The following is a 12,934-nucleotide window of genomic DNA, read 5'->3' as shown; positions in this document are numbered from 1 at the left end:
CTCCAAGCACGGTGTAGTTTCTAATAGCTACACAAGTGCACATGACTGGTACTAATTAGAAACTCTTCGGCTATAGTCTCCCATTCCAGTTAAGCAGCATAGTATTCCAAATAAAAGGAATCCCAGTTATTTAAACCAATTTAGTGGCAAGGCAATCAAGAATAAGGGGGTACAATTTTATGCAATCAGTAGCCACTTTATTACGTACAGCAGTGGAACTCAGTGTGGTCATCTGCTGCTGTAGCCCATCCATTTCAAGGTTCAAAATATTGTATATTCAGAAATGCTGTTCTGCACACCACTGTTTGAATGCGTGGTTATTCGAGCTTCTGTCGCTTCCTGTCAGCTTGAATCAGTCTGTCCATTCTCCTCTGACCTCTCTCATTATCAAAGTATTTTCACCCACAGAGCTACCACTCACTGGATGTATTTGGTTTTCCACATCATTCTCTGTAAACTCGAAAATTGTATGTGAAAATCCCAGGGAATCAGCAGTTTCTGAGATGCTCAGATCACCCCAATCTGACACCAGCAATCATTCCATGATCAAAGTCATTTAGATCACATTTCTTCCCCATCCTGATATTTGGTCTGAACAGATGAACCTCGACAATATCTGCTTGCTTTTATGCATTGAGTTGCTGCTACATTATTTGACTGATTAGATATTTACATTAATGAGCAAGTGCCCCTAATAAAGTGGCCACTGAGTAAACATTGAGTTGACAGTCAGTACCCTTTTCCCAGGGCAGAAATGGCTAATACGAGAGGGCATCATTTTAAGGTGATTGGAGGAAAGTACAGGGAGAATGTCAAATGTTGGTTTTTACACAATTAGTTGTAGGTACATGGAATGCCCTGCCAGGGGTAGTGGTAGAAGCAGATACATTAGGTACTGTTAGGTGGGCACATGGATAAAAGAAAATTGGAGGACTATGAAGGAGAGAAGCATTAGATTGATCTTGGGCAACACACATCAAAGTTGCTGGTGAACGCAGCAAGCCAGGCAGCATCTCTGGGAAGAGGTACAGTCGACGTTTCGGGCCGAGACCCTTCGTCAGGACAAACTGAAAGAAGAGCTAGTAAGAGATTTGAAAGTGGGAGGGGGAGGGGGAGATCCAAAATGATAGGAGAAGACAGGAGGGGGAGGGATGGAGCCAAGAGCTGGACAGGTGATTGGCGAAAGGGATATGAGAGGATCATGGGACAGGAGGCCTAGGGAGAAAGAAAAGGGGGGGGAACCAGAGGATGGGCAAGGAGTATAGTGGGGGGGACAGAGGGAGAAAAGGGGGAGAGAGAAAAAGAATGCGTGTATATAAATAAATAATGGATGGGGTACGAGGGGGAGGTGGGGCATTAGCGGAAGTTAGAGAAGTCAGTGTTCATGCCATCAGGTTGGAGGCTACCCAGACGGAATATAAGGTGTTGTTCCTCCAATCTGAGTGTGGCTTCATCTTTACAGTAGAGGAGGCCGTGGATAGACATGTCAGAATGGGAATGGGACGTGGAATTAAAATGTGTGGCCACTGAAAGATCCTGCTTTCTCTGGTGGACAGAGCGTAGGTGTTCAGTTCGTAGGTGTTCGTGGTGGGCAACTTTTATGTGTGTTGCTTGAAATTCCAGCATCTGCAGATTTCCTCGTGTTTGCAAGATTGATCTTGGGAATAGGTTTAAAGGTTGGCACCCCATTATGGGCCAAAGGGCCTGTATCGTGCTATGCTGTACTGTTCCATGTTCTCCCTCTTCCCATTAGGTAGAAGATACAAAAGAACCTATCACCAGACTCAAGCTTCTACCCCACTGTTGTAAGAGGATGGAATGGTGCTCTGGGGTCTTGACTTCACAATTTACTTTATGGCCTTCCACCTTATTGTCTACTTTCGCTACACTTTCTCTGTAACTGTACACTTTATTCTACACTTTGTTATTGCTTTGGCATAAACTATCTCATTGCACTGTTGTAATGAAATGATCTGAATGGACCAAATGAAAAAACAGTTTTTCACCGCGCTTTGGTACAAATGACAATAATAAACCAATTAACGAACTTCTACAATTCTGCTTCATAACAACCGGGCTTTCCCCACCTTGATTTGAACTTTGTCATTAAGATAATTGGCTAGCATACATATTTAGAGCAAATGTCCTAATTCATTTTCCTAATAATTAGCAAAGATTCTATGGGAAACTAAGAGTAACATATTTGTAGATCCCTTGTACTCACTCATTTATGTTTTGTATAATTCAATAAAAGGGTGTATGGGATGTCAGGGAGGGGTAGCACCTCTGGTGGGGGAACACGTCGCGTCCTTTTCAAGGCGGTTTGTCCACCTTTGGTCCCCACCTGGCACTCAGCTCTCTCCTGTGGCTCCCCGTAGCTGTTTGCATGTGACAAGCGGCCACACCCCAGGCAGTGGCTTCGACAAGCCGGCTAAACCAGGTGAGGGTAGCCGACGGGTCTCAAACACTCGGTGAGATAGGGAGTTGTCTATCCCAGCATGTAAAGACTCCGGTGGATTGAGCGGACGAGACCAATGGACGGTCCAACGGTCAAGAAGGCGGTCTCTGCAAGTGTTGTGGAATGCGTAGAGCACGACTAGACACAGAAGACGTCCTGGTCATCCACTGCACCTAGTCCCATCTCCAGCCATCTCGACTCTTGTCTTGCCACTGGATCCAGATGGGAATTGAGAAGAGAAAGTGAGGCTGACGCTGCGCAACTCTCCCTCACTTAAATCCAAATCACACGCTAGTCTCAACACCATCAATCGGTGTCAAACTCGTCATCGGCAACGATGGACGAACACGAAAAACATGACAATACCTAGGAGTCACTGAACTTATAGGGATATAGACACATTACATTATCCTAACCTTACCAGACATTTGCATGATACTTAGCCTGTGAAACATAATAAAATGCACAAAAGTGAAAAGTTAATTGATTTGACCCTCCAGAACCCTGAAAATGATGTGACTTTAGTACTCATTCTAACTCAGCATAAACTGATGATTGAATTAGTGGTGTCTGATATCTGACTCACTTTCACGTTGCACCACCAAGCTTTGTTGTTCTTATGAAGAATTTATCTTCTGTTTTAGACTTAAATATTCTTTTTAAAAATATTTTGCCTTCCAAGGTTTTGAAATGTTGTTGCTGATTTATCCTGAAGATTTGGTATCAAAATATGTTTTACGGTATGACTAATATCATTTGTGTCAAGGAAGTTAATTTTTTGTTTTGTGACTGCTTAGGTGTTTATATTATTTCTCCTTCAAGTAAGCTTCTTACCAAACTTTTTTATTTTTTAGGTGTGGATTTAGAGGTGGCTATATAGAAGTTATCAACATGGACCCTGAGGTTAAGGCTCATTTTGAAAAACTGCTCTCGGTTCGTCTGTGTCCCCCTGTTCCAGGGCAAGTAGCCATGGATGTTGTGGTAAATCCTCCAAAGCCTGGAGAGGAATCTTACAAGACATTTAAAATGGTTCGTCTGCTTTATGCCTATCCTTGCACTGCCTCTATTCTTTTCTATTACTAGTCATTTGCTTAGAATAACATGCATTTTTTCTATTTCAAAATGTTGAAGAAATCACTACAAGTTGAAAATGAGAAAATCTGCCAATAAGTTTGGACACCTATTAGCTATCATCCTTTAACATAATACTATGCAGGCTTTTATCTATGTTTATCTATGTAATTTTTCAATCACTTAGCAAGATGCAAGTAGATCTTGTTGAATTGGCAGTATTCTTTTAAGGATATGCTCCACGATAAATGAGACTTTACTAGAATCCATAGATCTTAAACAATTTCTAGTCACCATGTGCTTCAGCATCTTAAACTGCAAAGTAGAAAAACAATTATTTCAAGTTTTTCTTTCTTTTCATAAAATTGATTGCTCTGTCAGAAAACTATCCAAAGATACAGGGTATGGTAGCATTTTGACTGAGTCAGTGCATTATCAGTTAGAATTTTAAGACCATAAGACATAGGAGCAGAATTGGGCCATTTGGCCCATCGAGTGTGCTGCACCATTTCATTGTGGCTGATTTATTATCCTTCACAACCACGTTCTCCTACCTTCTCCCCATAACCTTTGACACCCTACCAATTATGAACCTAGCAACCTCCGCCTGAAATACTCAATGACTTGGCTTCCACTGTCATCCATTGCAATGAATTCCACAGATTCACCATCCTCTGGCTAAAGAAATTCCTTCTCATCTCTATTCTAAATGGATGCTCCTCTATTCTGAGGCTGTGCCTTCTGGCCCTGGACTCATCCACTATAGGAAAATATCCTTTCCACATCCATTCTGTTGAAGCCTTTCAATATTGGATAGGTTTCAATGAGATCCCCGCTAGTTCTTCTAAACTTCAGTGAGTACAGGCCCAGAGCCATCAAACACTCCTCATATGTTAACTGTTTCATTCCCAAAATCATTCTCATAAACCTCCTACAGACCCTCTCCAACACCAGCACATCGTTTCTTAGGTAAGGGGCCCAGAGTTACTCAAGTGCAGTCTGACCAATGCATTATGAAACCTCAGCATCACATCCTTGCTCTTGTATTCTAGTCGTCTCGAAATGAATGCCTACATTGCATTTGTCTTCCTTACCACCTATTCGACGTGCAAGGTGGCCTTTAGGGAATCCTGCACAGGGACTTCCAAGTCCCTTTGCATCTCTGATTTTTGAATTTTCTTCCCATTTAAAAAATTATGACTTTATTCTTCTACCAAATACATGACCATACACTTACTACTGTATATTCCATCTACCACTTACTTGCATATTCTTCCAACCTAAGTCCTTCTGCAGACTCCCTGCTTCCTCAGCATACCTGCCCCTCCACCTACCTTTGTATCATCTACAAACTTGGTCACAACGCCATCAATTCCATCATCCCAATCATTGACATACAACGTGAAAAGAAGAGGTCCCAATTTCAACCCCTACAGGACACCACTAGTCACCAACAGCCAACTAGAAAAGGGTCCTATTTATTCCCATATTTTGCCTCCTGCCAGTCAGCAAATTTTCTATCCATGCTAGTATCTGTCCTGTAATACCATGGGCTCTTACCTTGTTTGGCAGCCATGTGCAGCACCTTGTCAAAAGCCTTCTCTTAAAAAAAATGCGGTGGTGTAGTGGCATTAGCACTGGACTTTGAGGTGAATGGTCCCAGGTTCGAATCTGGCACACTTACACATTATCCATCCATGTTGAGTATCGAGTTGTCAACTCGGCCTTGTCTTAAAAAAAAGGAGAGACAAATGCTAAGGAAACAGCAAAAAATGCCACCCAATGCATCACAAAGCGTGAAAAGGAACAACAACATAAATCCAAATAAACAGCATCTCTTGACTGTCCTTTGTCTATCCTGCCTGTTACTTCCTCAAAGAATTCCAACAGATATTTGTCGGGCAGGATTTCCCCCACAAGGGAAACCTTGTTTATTTTGGCCTACTTTATCAAGTGCCTCCAAGTACCGTAAAACTTCATCCTTTAATAATGGACTCAACATTTTCCCAAGCACTGAAGTCAGGCAAACTGGTCTATAATTTCCTTTCTTCTGTCTCCCTCCCTGCTTAAAGAGTGGAGTGACATTTGCAATTTTCTAGTCCTCTGGAATTGTTCCAGAATCTAGTGATTTTTGAAAGATGATTACTAATGTCTCCACATTCTCTTCAGCTACCTCTTTCAGAACCCTAGGTTCTTGAGTTAATCAGGGATTTGAATTCTTCTATTACAAGGAAGATGTGTGTGCTCTCCAAGGCATCTGTCAGACAATCTGCACACATTTAGTGCACAAAAAATGAATAATATTTCTTTAGATTAAGCTAATAGATCCATACTAAAATAGCTGCTATAAATATTGGGCAAAATGAACTTCGTATAGGATGTAGAATCTAAGTAATTGATCTGTATAGCTTTTCCTTTAAGTCATAGTCATATTTTATTGATCCCGGGGGAAATTGGGTTTCGAGGGGTATATATTTATATATATTTATTCCTGTTTAATATTTGCAGAGATCAAGGCTATTTTTTTTGTGTTGATTGAATTAAAATGTAACAACTTACTTCAGCTATTAATTATGTGTATTTGTTTACTACATAGGAGAAGATGATGGTATTGCAAAATCTTGCTGAGAAAGCCAAGCTAACAGAAGAAGTCTTGAATACCATTCCTGGAATGCACTGCAACCCTTTGCAAGGTGCAATGTATGCATTTCCAAGAATTTTTATTCCTGCCAAAGCTATCAGAGAAGCCCAGGTTTGTGATTCTGGCAATAATGTGTAATTACTGTACTTGAATGGCTAAGTATCTCATATAATTTTGGGGTGGATTATTGCTTTACATTTTTAAAAGGAATATGGTAAAACATGACCTACAGTAGCCCCCACAAGATTACAAATTCCTATCGCATTCCTGTATAATTTACAAAGATGAAATTCCATTGACTTTACTGAGCTTTAGAACAGGGTTGAACTTGCAGTCATCCATGCTAAATGCCATTACACTATTTATCAAATATCCTTGTCAAATTATTTACAAAAGAGGTTGAAATCAGTGGCCACAATTATAGATTTGCTGTTTTCAGGAGCTTAGTAATTTAATGTTTCTTCTTTGCTATTACCTGTACATTTATGTCTTTCTTTTCAGCCTTGGCATTTGTTTGTCCCATTTGATAACATGCAAAGTTTCTCTTCACTTTACTGTTGTGGTGCTTCTTATGAAAGAATAAGCATTTAACCTACTGGAAATGATGTTTAATGACAATGCTCATCTGAAGATTGATAAGTTTTGGCAGAAATTTGATCCATTTTTCTTTTAAGAACAAGGGATAAACAAATGCGGTCTTGGATAACCAGGACCATACAAATACCTACAGTATATTAGGCTGCAGTTTGTTAACTACAGCTCAGCATTAACACCATCATTCCTACAGTTCTGATCAAAAAGCTCCAGTACCTCCTTCTGCAACTGGATCCTTGACTTCCTAACCGGAAGACCACATTCTGTGCAGATTGGAAATAACATCTCCACCTCACTGACAACCAACACTGGCACACCTCAAGGATGTGTGCTTAGCCCACTGCTCTACTCGCTCTCTATACTCATGACTGTGTGGCTAGACATTGCTGAAATGTCATCTGTAAATTTGCTGACGATACAATCATTGTTGGCAGAATCTCAGATGGTGACAAGATGGCATATAGGAGCGAGATATACCAGCTAGTCACACAGCAGTCCTCACAGAGGGATCAGAAAAGGAGAGAGGGAGCAATTTGAAGTTCCTGTCAATATCTCCAAGGACCTAATCTGAACCCAACATATCGATGCAACAAGAAGACAAGACCAAGGCTATATTTCATTAGAAATTTGAGGAGATTTGGCATGTCATCAAAAACACTCAAATTTCTACAGATGTACTGTGGACAGCATTCTAACTGGCTGCATCACTGTCTGGTATGGGGGTGGGGGGGTGGCTACTGCACAGAATCAATATAAGCTGCAGACAGTTCTTAATTTATTCAGCTCCATCAAAGGTACTAGCCTCCGTAGTATCCAGGACATCCTCAAGGAGCGGTGCTTCAAAAAAGTGGTATTCATTATTAAGGACCCCCACCACCCAGGACATTCACTCTTCTCATTGCTACCTTCAGGAAGGAGGTCCAGAATCCTGAAGGCACACACTCAATGATTCAGGAACAGCTTCTACCCCTCTGAATGGACATTGAACCCATGAACACTACATTACTAGTTTTTTTTTTGCATTACTCACTGTAATACACGTTTCCCTCGCTGTTATCATGGATTGCATTATACTGCTGCCGCAAAGTTAACAAGTTTCATGACATATACTAGTGATACTAAATCTGATTCTGATAAATTGAGATCAATGAAGAAACAGGCTAAGAGTTTCTAAAGATAAGTAGAAAGAAAATGATTAATTAAAATGAGTATTGCAGACTGAGACGTGAAATTATATTGGGAAATAAGTAAGTAGCAGAGAAAATAAACAGTTATTTCCTATGTTCTGAAGAGAGTACCAAAAAATATCCTCCTAGAACTATTATAAACTACACTTAGAATGAATGAGGAATTGAAAGAAACAGGATTAGTTTAAAAAGAAATAGAATTGGAGAAGTGAACAAGATTGAAAAGCAATTCTATTCCCAGATCTAAGTTCCTGCATTTTAGGAATCTGTAAGTGGTGGATGCAGTGGCTGTCATCTTCCAAAGTTCATTAGACTCTAGAATGGTTGTCTTGGATCAGAAAGTAGCACAGGTAACACCACTAATTAAGAAAGGAGTGTAAGAGAAAGAAAAGGGGCATGGCAACACTTGCAGGGAAATTGCTAGAATCCATTGTTAACCAAATGGTGACACGTCTCTAAGAAAATTATATCAAGACTGGGCAGTCTGGATTTTTGAAAGGAAAAATGTGCTTGACAAATTTGTTAGTGTTTAGAGTTTGGGGCTTGATAACTCTGAGGATGAATCAGCTGGTGTATTTGAACTTTGGGAGAAGTCATGATATGGTTACCTACAAGAAGATATACAAAATTACACGGTTCAATATTGGGGGTTAATTGGCATTGATTAAGGTAGCAACCAAAAAATAGAGAAAGTGTAAATGAATCATTTTTGGCTGGGGGGTGGGGGTGGGATGTGGCCAGTGAGATGCCTCACTGACCTGTGTACAATCTGTTTAAATGATTTCAGTGAAGGAGATTAAAAGCATTCTATCAAAGTTAGATGGTAATGTGAGCTGTGAGTAGGATGTATGAAGTTTTAGGAGGGATATGAATTGTGCATGAACAAGGACATAGCATACATTTCGATATATAATGTGGAAAAATGTCAGGTTACTTTGTGTATGGAGAATAGAAAGGGAGGTTTTTTAAATGCTGAGAAGTTGAATGTTGTAGGTGTTCAGAGGCACTGGCATGACCTTGTATATAAATATGTGAAAGTTAAATGCAGGTATGGCAAGCATTTTGGAAAACAATTTTTTTTAATTACAAAAAGATTTGAGTCATAAGTAGAGAAGTATTGCTGCAATTATGAGGCCTATTGAGATAATCTCTATAATATTATATACAGGTCTAGTCTCCCTACTTAAAATGTGATAGTGTTGCGAAGGTTCACCAGACGATTCCTGTAGTGGTCTGGTTCTTGTATAATTGGGATTAAACAGAGAGGGTCCGTCTTCTCTTAAAATCAAAAGACTGGGATATATTCTTGTCACAGCATATATTTCAAAGAGCATAGGTGTTGCTATAATCCCATATTATACATTGGTCTTGTGGAATAAGTGAATTCAGGAATTTTGTCCAAGAGTGAAGTAGACTTTCGAAACCTTCAGAGGCAAAAAGAGAAACTGCAAATGCTGGAAACATAACATATGCAAAATGCTGGAATAACTGGGAAGTTTAGGCAGCACCTGTGAAGGGAAATAAACCGTGACCATTTCACACCAGGAATAGAGTCTTTGACTAGCAGCCTAGTTTTGTTTTTTTTAAATCTGGCATGGACACTTAATCTTAGCAAAATTGCCAGTGAATTTCTAGATGGGTTGCATTGTAAACATCTTGACTTTATTACAAGTGGCTTTTCAACTGGCTTACAAAAAAATAGAGATTTATTAATATTTACATAAGTTTGTTTTACCTGTCTTAAATTATTCTTGTTTAGGCCAATGGCATGGCTCCAGATATGTTTTACTGCATGAAGCTCTTGGAGGAAACTGGAATCTGTGTGGTACCTGGCAGTGGATTTGGGCAAAAGGAAGGAACTTACCATTTCAGGTACTTCCCAAGTCTTGGCAAGCATAGTAAAAATTGGTTTGTAAATAGATTTTATGTATAATTGAATTTTATACCCTCTCCACGTATTCCCCTAATACTTCCTCTGTTCACTAAAATGTTACTGTGTAACATCGCTCTAAAACAAGAGTAAAAAATGTGAGAGTATTTAGTAAGTAACATCTTTAAAATCGGCTAGTCTTGCACTGTTAAAGTCCTAAATGTGTCAGATTAACAGTTCAAAATCCAAAGTTAATTTCATTGTCATATGCACAATAATACATTTGCACAGATGTAATGAAAAGTTTACTTGCAGCAGTATTGACTTCTACTATATATATATATTTCCAGTTGTCTGGGAGAGTAAAACTAGAGTCCAAGGAGAGATCAGATTAGATGAGATAGGAAGTTTTGGAAGATACTTCCAAAAGGAGTTCAGGCAAAGGCATGGGTGTAGTTTTTAAAAAAATTAAATTCCAGATGATCGGGAGGGAGAAGGAAATTGAAGGATATGCTGGTAAAGAGATCTTGTAGGATGGAGTGAGGTTTGAGGAACATAAACACTTGCAGAGATCATTTGAGCTAAGTGACCCATGCTTGTGGTATATATTTAAAATAATACAAAAATTAATAGAATTTTTAAAAATTCAAGAAGCTGCTTGTCAGCATAGTTAATTCTATCCATGCCTTCCTTGCATTTGTGAATATAAATCTGCTTTCTAACCCCCGGAAACGTTGTTGTAGGAAAAAAAAATTTGCCAGAATTTTGCCCATTCTGCTCAGTGAAGAAATAGTGCTATGATTACCTCCAATACAGCACAGCTCTTCTATTTTAAGAGGAATTTAATTGCATAAATCTTGGCTGTTTATTTACTGTCTCTTTAATCTTGATTTTTTTTATTTTCCCTTTGAACTTGCAAGTAAGATTTCCCCATTAATCATCCACAATCCTACAATTTTACTACTGATTCAGAATCTATATATGATCAATCACTTTAAACACTTGATTTAAAGAAGTAGAGGAATAAATTAAAAAGTGTAATACATGAGTGTAAAGCCAAAGGAATTAATATAGCAATGTTAGTGGTTGGAGTTTTAAATTTGGCAGTTATAGTTTTTATCAAATGTGTATTGATATTTGCATCTTGTCCCCTTCTAGAATGACTATTCTTCTTCCAATTGAGAAGCTAAAAGTGCTATTGCAGAATGTAAAGGATTTTCATGGTAAATTTCTTCAGAAATATGCATGAACACTGTTGATATTGTTTACTGGAGAAATCCACATTATTAATGTTAGTCCATCCGTCAGTCCTACCAAAATGTCAAATTGACATTTGCTAAAAAGAAGTGGAGAAACAATAGCTGCAACTGTTTGTCAGTTTGGTATTGTGAATACCATTATTTTGTATAACTCTTCTGCATTTTTGAGAACACTTCTGTTTACAGTGAAGTAGTAATGCTGGAATTCTTTTGTACTTTTTGGTAGTTTTCTTATTGAACAGACTAACATCCTCATATCTGGTACTAGAAATGTTGCAGAAATTCAAGCCTCTAATCTCAAATTGCCAGAAAAATTTACTGGTAGTGCCTTATTTTGTCATTCTCATATCGCAATGCATTAAGTTGACTCATAAATAGATTTGCATTTGTATAACATCTATATCCTCACCATATGTGAACTTTTTACTGTGTATGCTGTTGGATGTTCAGCAAAATATTAGCTAATAAAAACTCTCTCTGGATTGTCTAACAGAATGTTAACTTTAACACTGCCAAGCAAATGGATTTTTATCATAATTGAAAACATATGGCAGAAGATTCTGTCACAACCACCTTGAATAATCAAGATGTAATGTTTACAGGGATGAGTATTTATAAGTGGCCAGACTTGGTAAATTATGAAACTAAACTTATTTCTTTTCATGGCCTTTCATGTAGATAGATTTAGAAATAGAAAATAAAGATTGGTTTCCCAAATATGACTGCTAAGATTCTCTTTTTTTTGAAAAGTGATTTTCATATGGCTTTCTCCCCACTATGGAAATACTTTCTATTTGCTTCAGTTAATGTAGGGGTCAAAATGAGCTGCATATGTGGTGTGCTTCCTATTTTAGCAAAGTTGACTTTCCAAGCTGTTAAATGTCTAAAGTTCTGTCTTTGATTTAATGTAAGACACATTATATTTTATTAGTCATTCTCATCTGTCAATGTGTAATGATTATATAAGTTAACTGGAGCCCTGAAAATTCCCCATTGATAGGAGGGAGGCTCCTGATCATCTGACAAAACTTCAGAAACTCCAGAGAAACCAGGAAAATATCTGTATGCTCAATACAGTTATACAGTAGTCAAACTTCATGTTTCTTCAATGAAAAGTTAGTTCAGTTACCAGCATGCAACTGCAAGTCTGAAGAATAAGCAATTGTTCCCTCAAGTCTTCAGTGGATAAGAGCACTTGGGAGAGGTCACAGTGTCAAATGATCCTTGCTGAATTAGTTGATTGTACTATGGATAATGTAACAGCTACTTCAATTAAAAAGATAAACATTCATTAACAAACCCAAGGCAAGAAATTAAGACCATAAGACATAGGAGCAGAATTAGGCCATTCGGCCCATCGAATCCACTCTGCCATTTCATGGCTGATCCTGGATCCCATTCAACCCCATACACCTGCCCTCTCACCATATCCTTTGATGCCCTGACCAATCAGGAATCCATCAACTTCTGCTTTGAATATACTGACAGACTTGGCTTCCACCGCAGGCTGTGGCAGAGCATTCCACAGATTTGTGACTCTTTGGCTAAAAAATTCCTCCTTATCTCTGTTGTAAAAATTCACTCATCAATTTTGAGGCTGTGCCCTTCAGTTCTGGATATCCCTCTCAGAGGAAACATCCTCTCCACATCCACCTCATCTAGTCCTTTCAACATTCAGTAGTTTCAATGAGATCCACCCCCCACGTTCTTCTAAATTCCAGTGAATACAGGCACAAAGCTGCCAAACACTCCTCATATGTGAACCCAAAGGGGTCCAATATCCTAGCAGGCAGGATTAATAGAGCTGTTGGGGAGAATTTAAACTAATTTGGCAGGGGGATAGGAACTGAAATG

At 38.8% G+C, this 12,934-nt stretch overlaps 1 protein-coding gene across 3 annotated transcripts in view; it reads left to right on the top strand.

Moving 5' to 3' along the window:
- The window catches only part of gpt2 (glutamic pyruvate transaminase (alanine aminotransferase) 2), a 71,954-nt gene extending 60,155 nt beyond the window's left edge, over positions 1–11,799 (top strand). For all 3 annotated transcript variants that reach the window (XM_072279642.1, XM_072279643.1, XM_072279641.1), the window contains 4 exons: positions 3,313–3,487; positions 6,126–6,281; positions 9,711–9,823; positions 10,980–11,799. In XM_072279642.1, coding sequence (XP_072135743.1) covers positions 3,313–3,487; positions 6,126–6,281; positions 9,711–9,823; positions 10,980–11,070 — 535 coding nt within the window. In that variant the 3' untranslated portion in view covers positions 11,071–11,799. The remainder of the gene's footprint in view (positions 1–3,312; positions 3,488–6,125; positions 6,282–9,710; positions 9,824–10,979) is intronic.
- Positions 11,800–12,934: the final 1,135 nt, after the last annotated feature.

The sequence above is a fragment of the Mobula birostris genome, chromosome 15 (genome assembly GCF_030028105.1).
Source record: "Mobula birostris isolate sMobBir1 chromosome 15, sMobBir1.hap1, whole genome shotgun sequence".
In the NCBI taxonomy this organism is placed as follows: Eukaryota; Metazoa; Chordata; class Chondrichthyes; order Myliobatiformes; family Myliobatidae; genus Mobula; species Mobula birostris.
The sequence above is the reverse complement of the archived record's forward strand: the minus strand, read 5'-3'. Positions and strand labels throughout refer to the sequence as shown.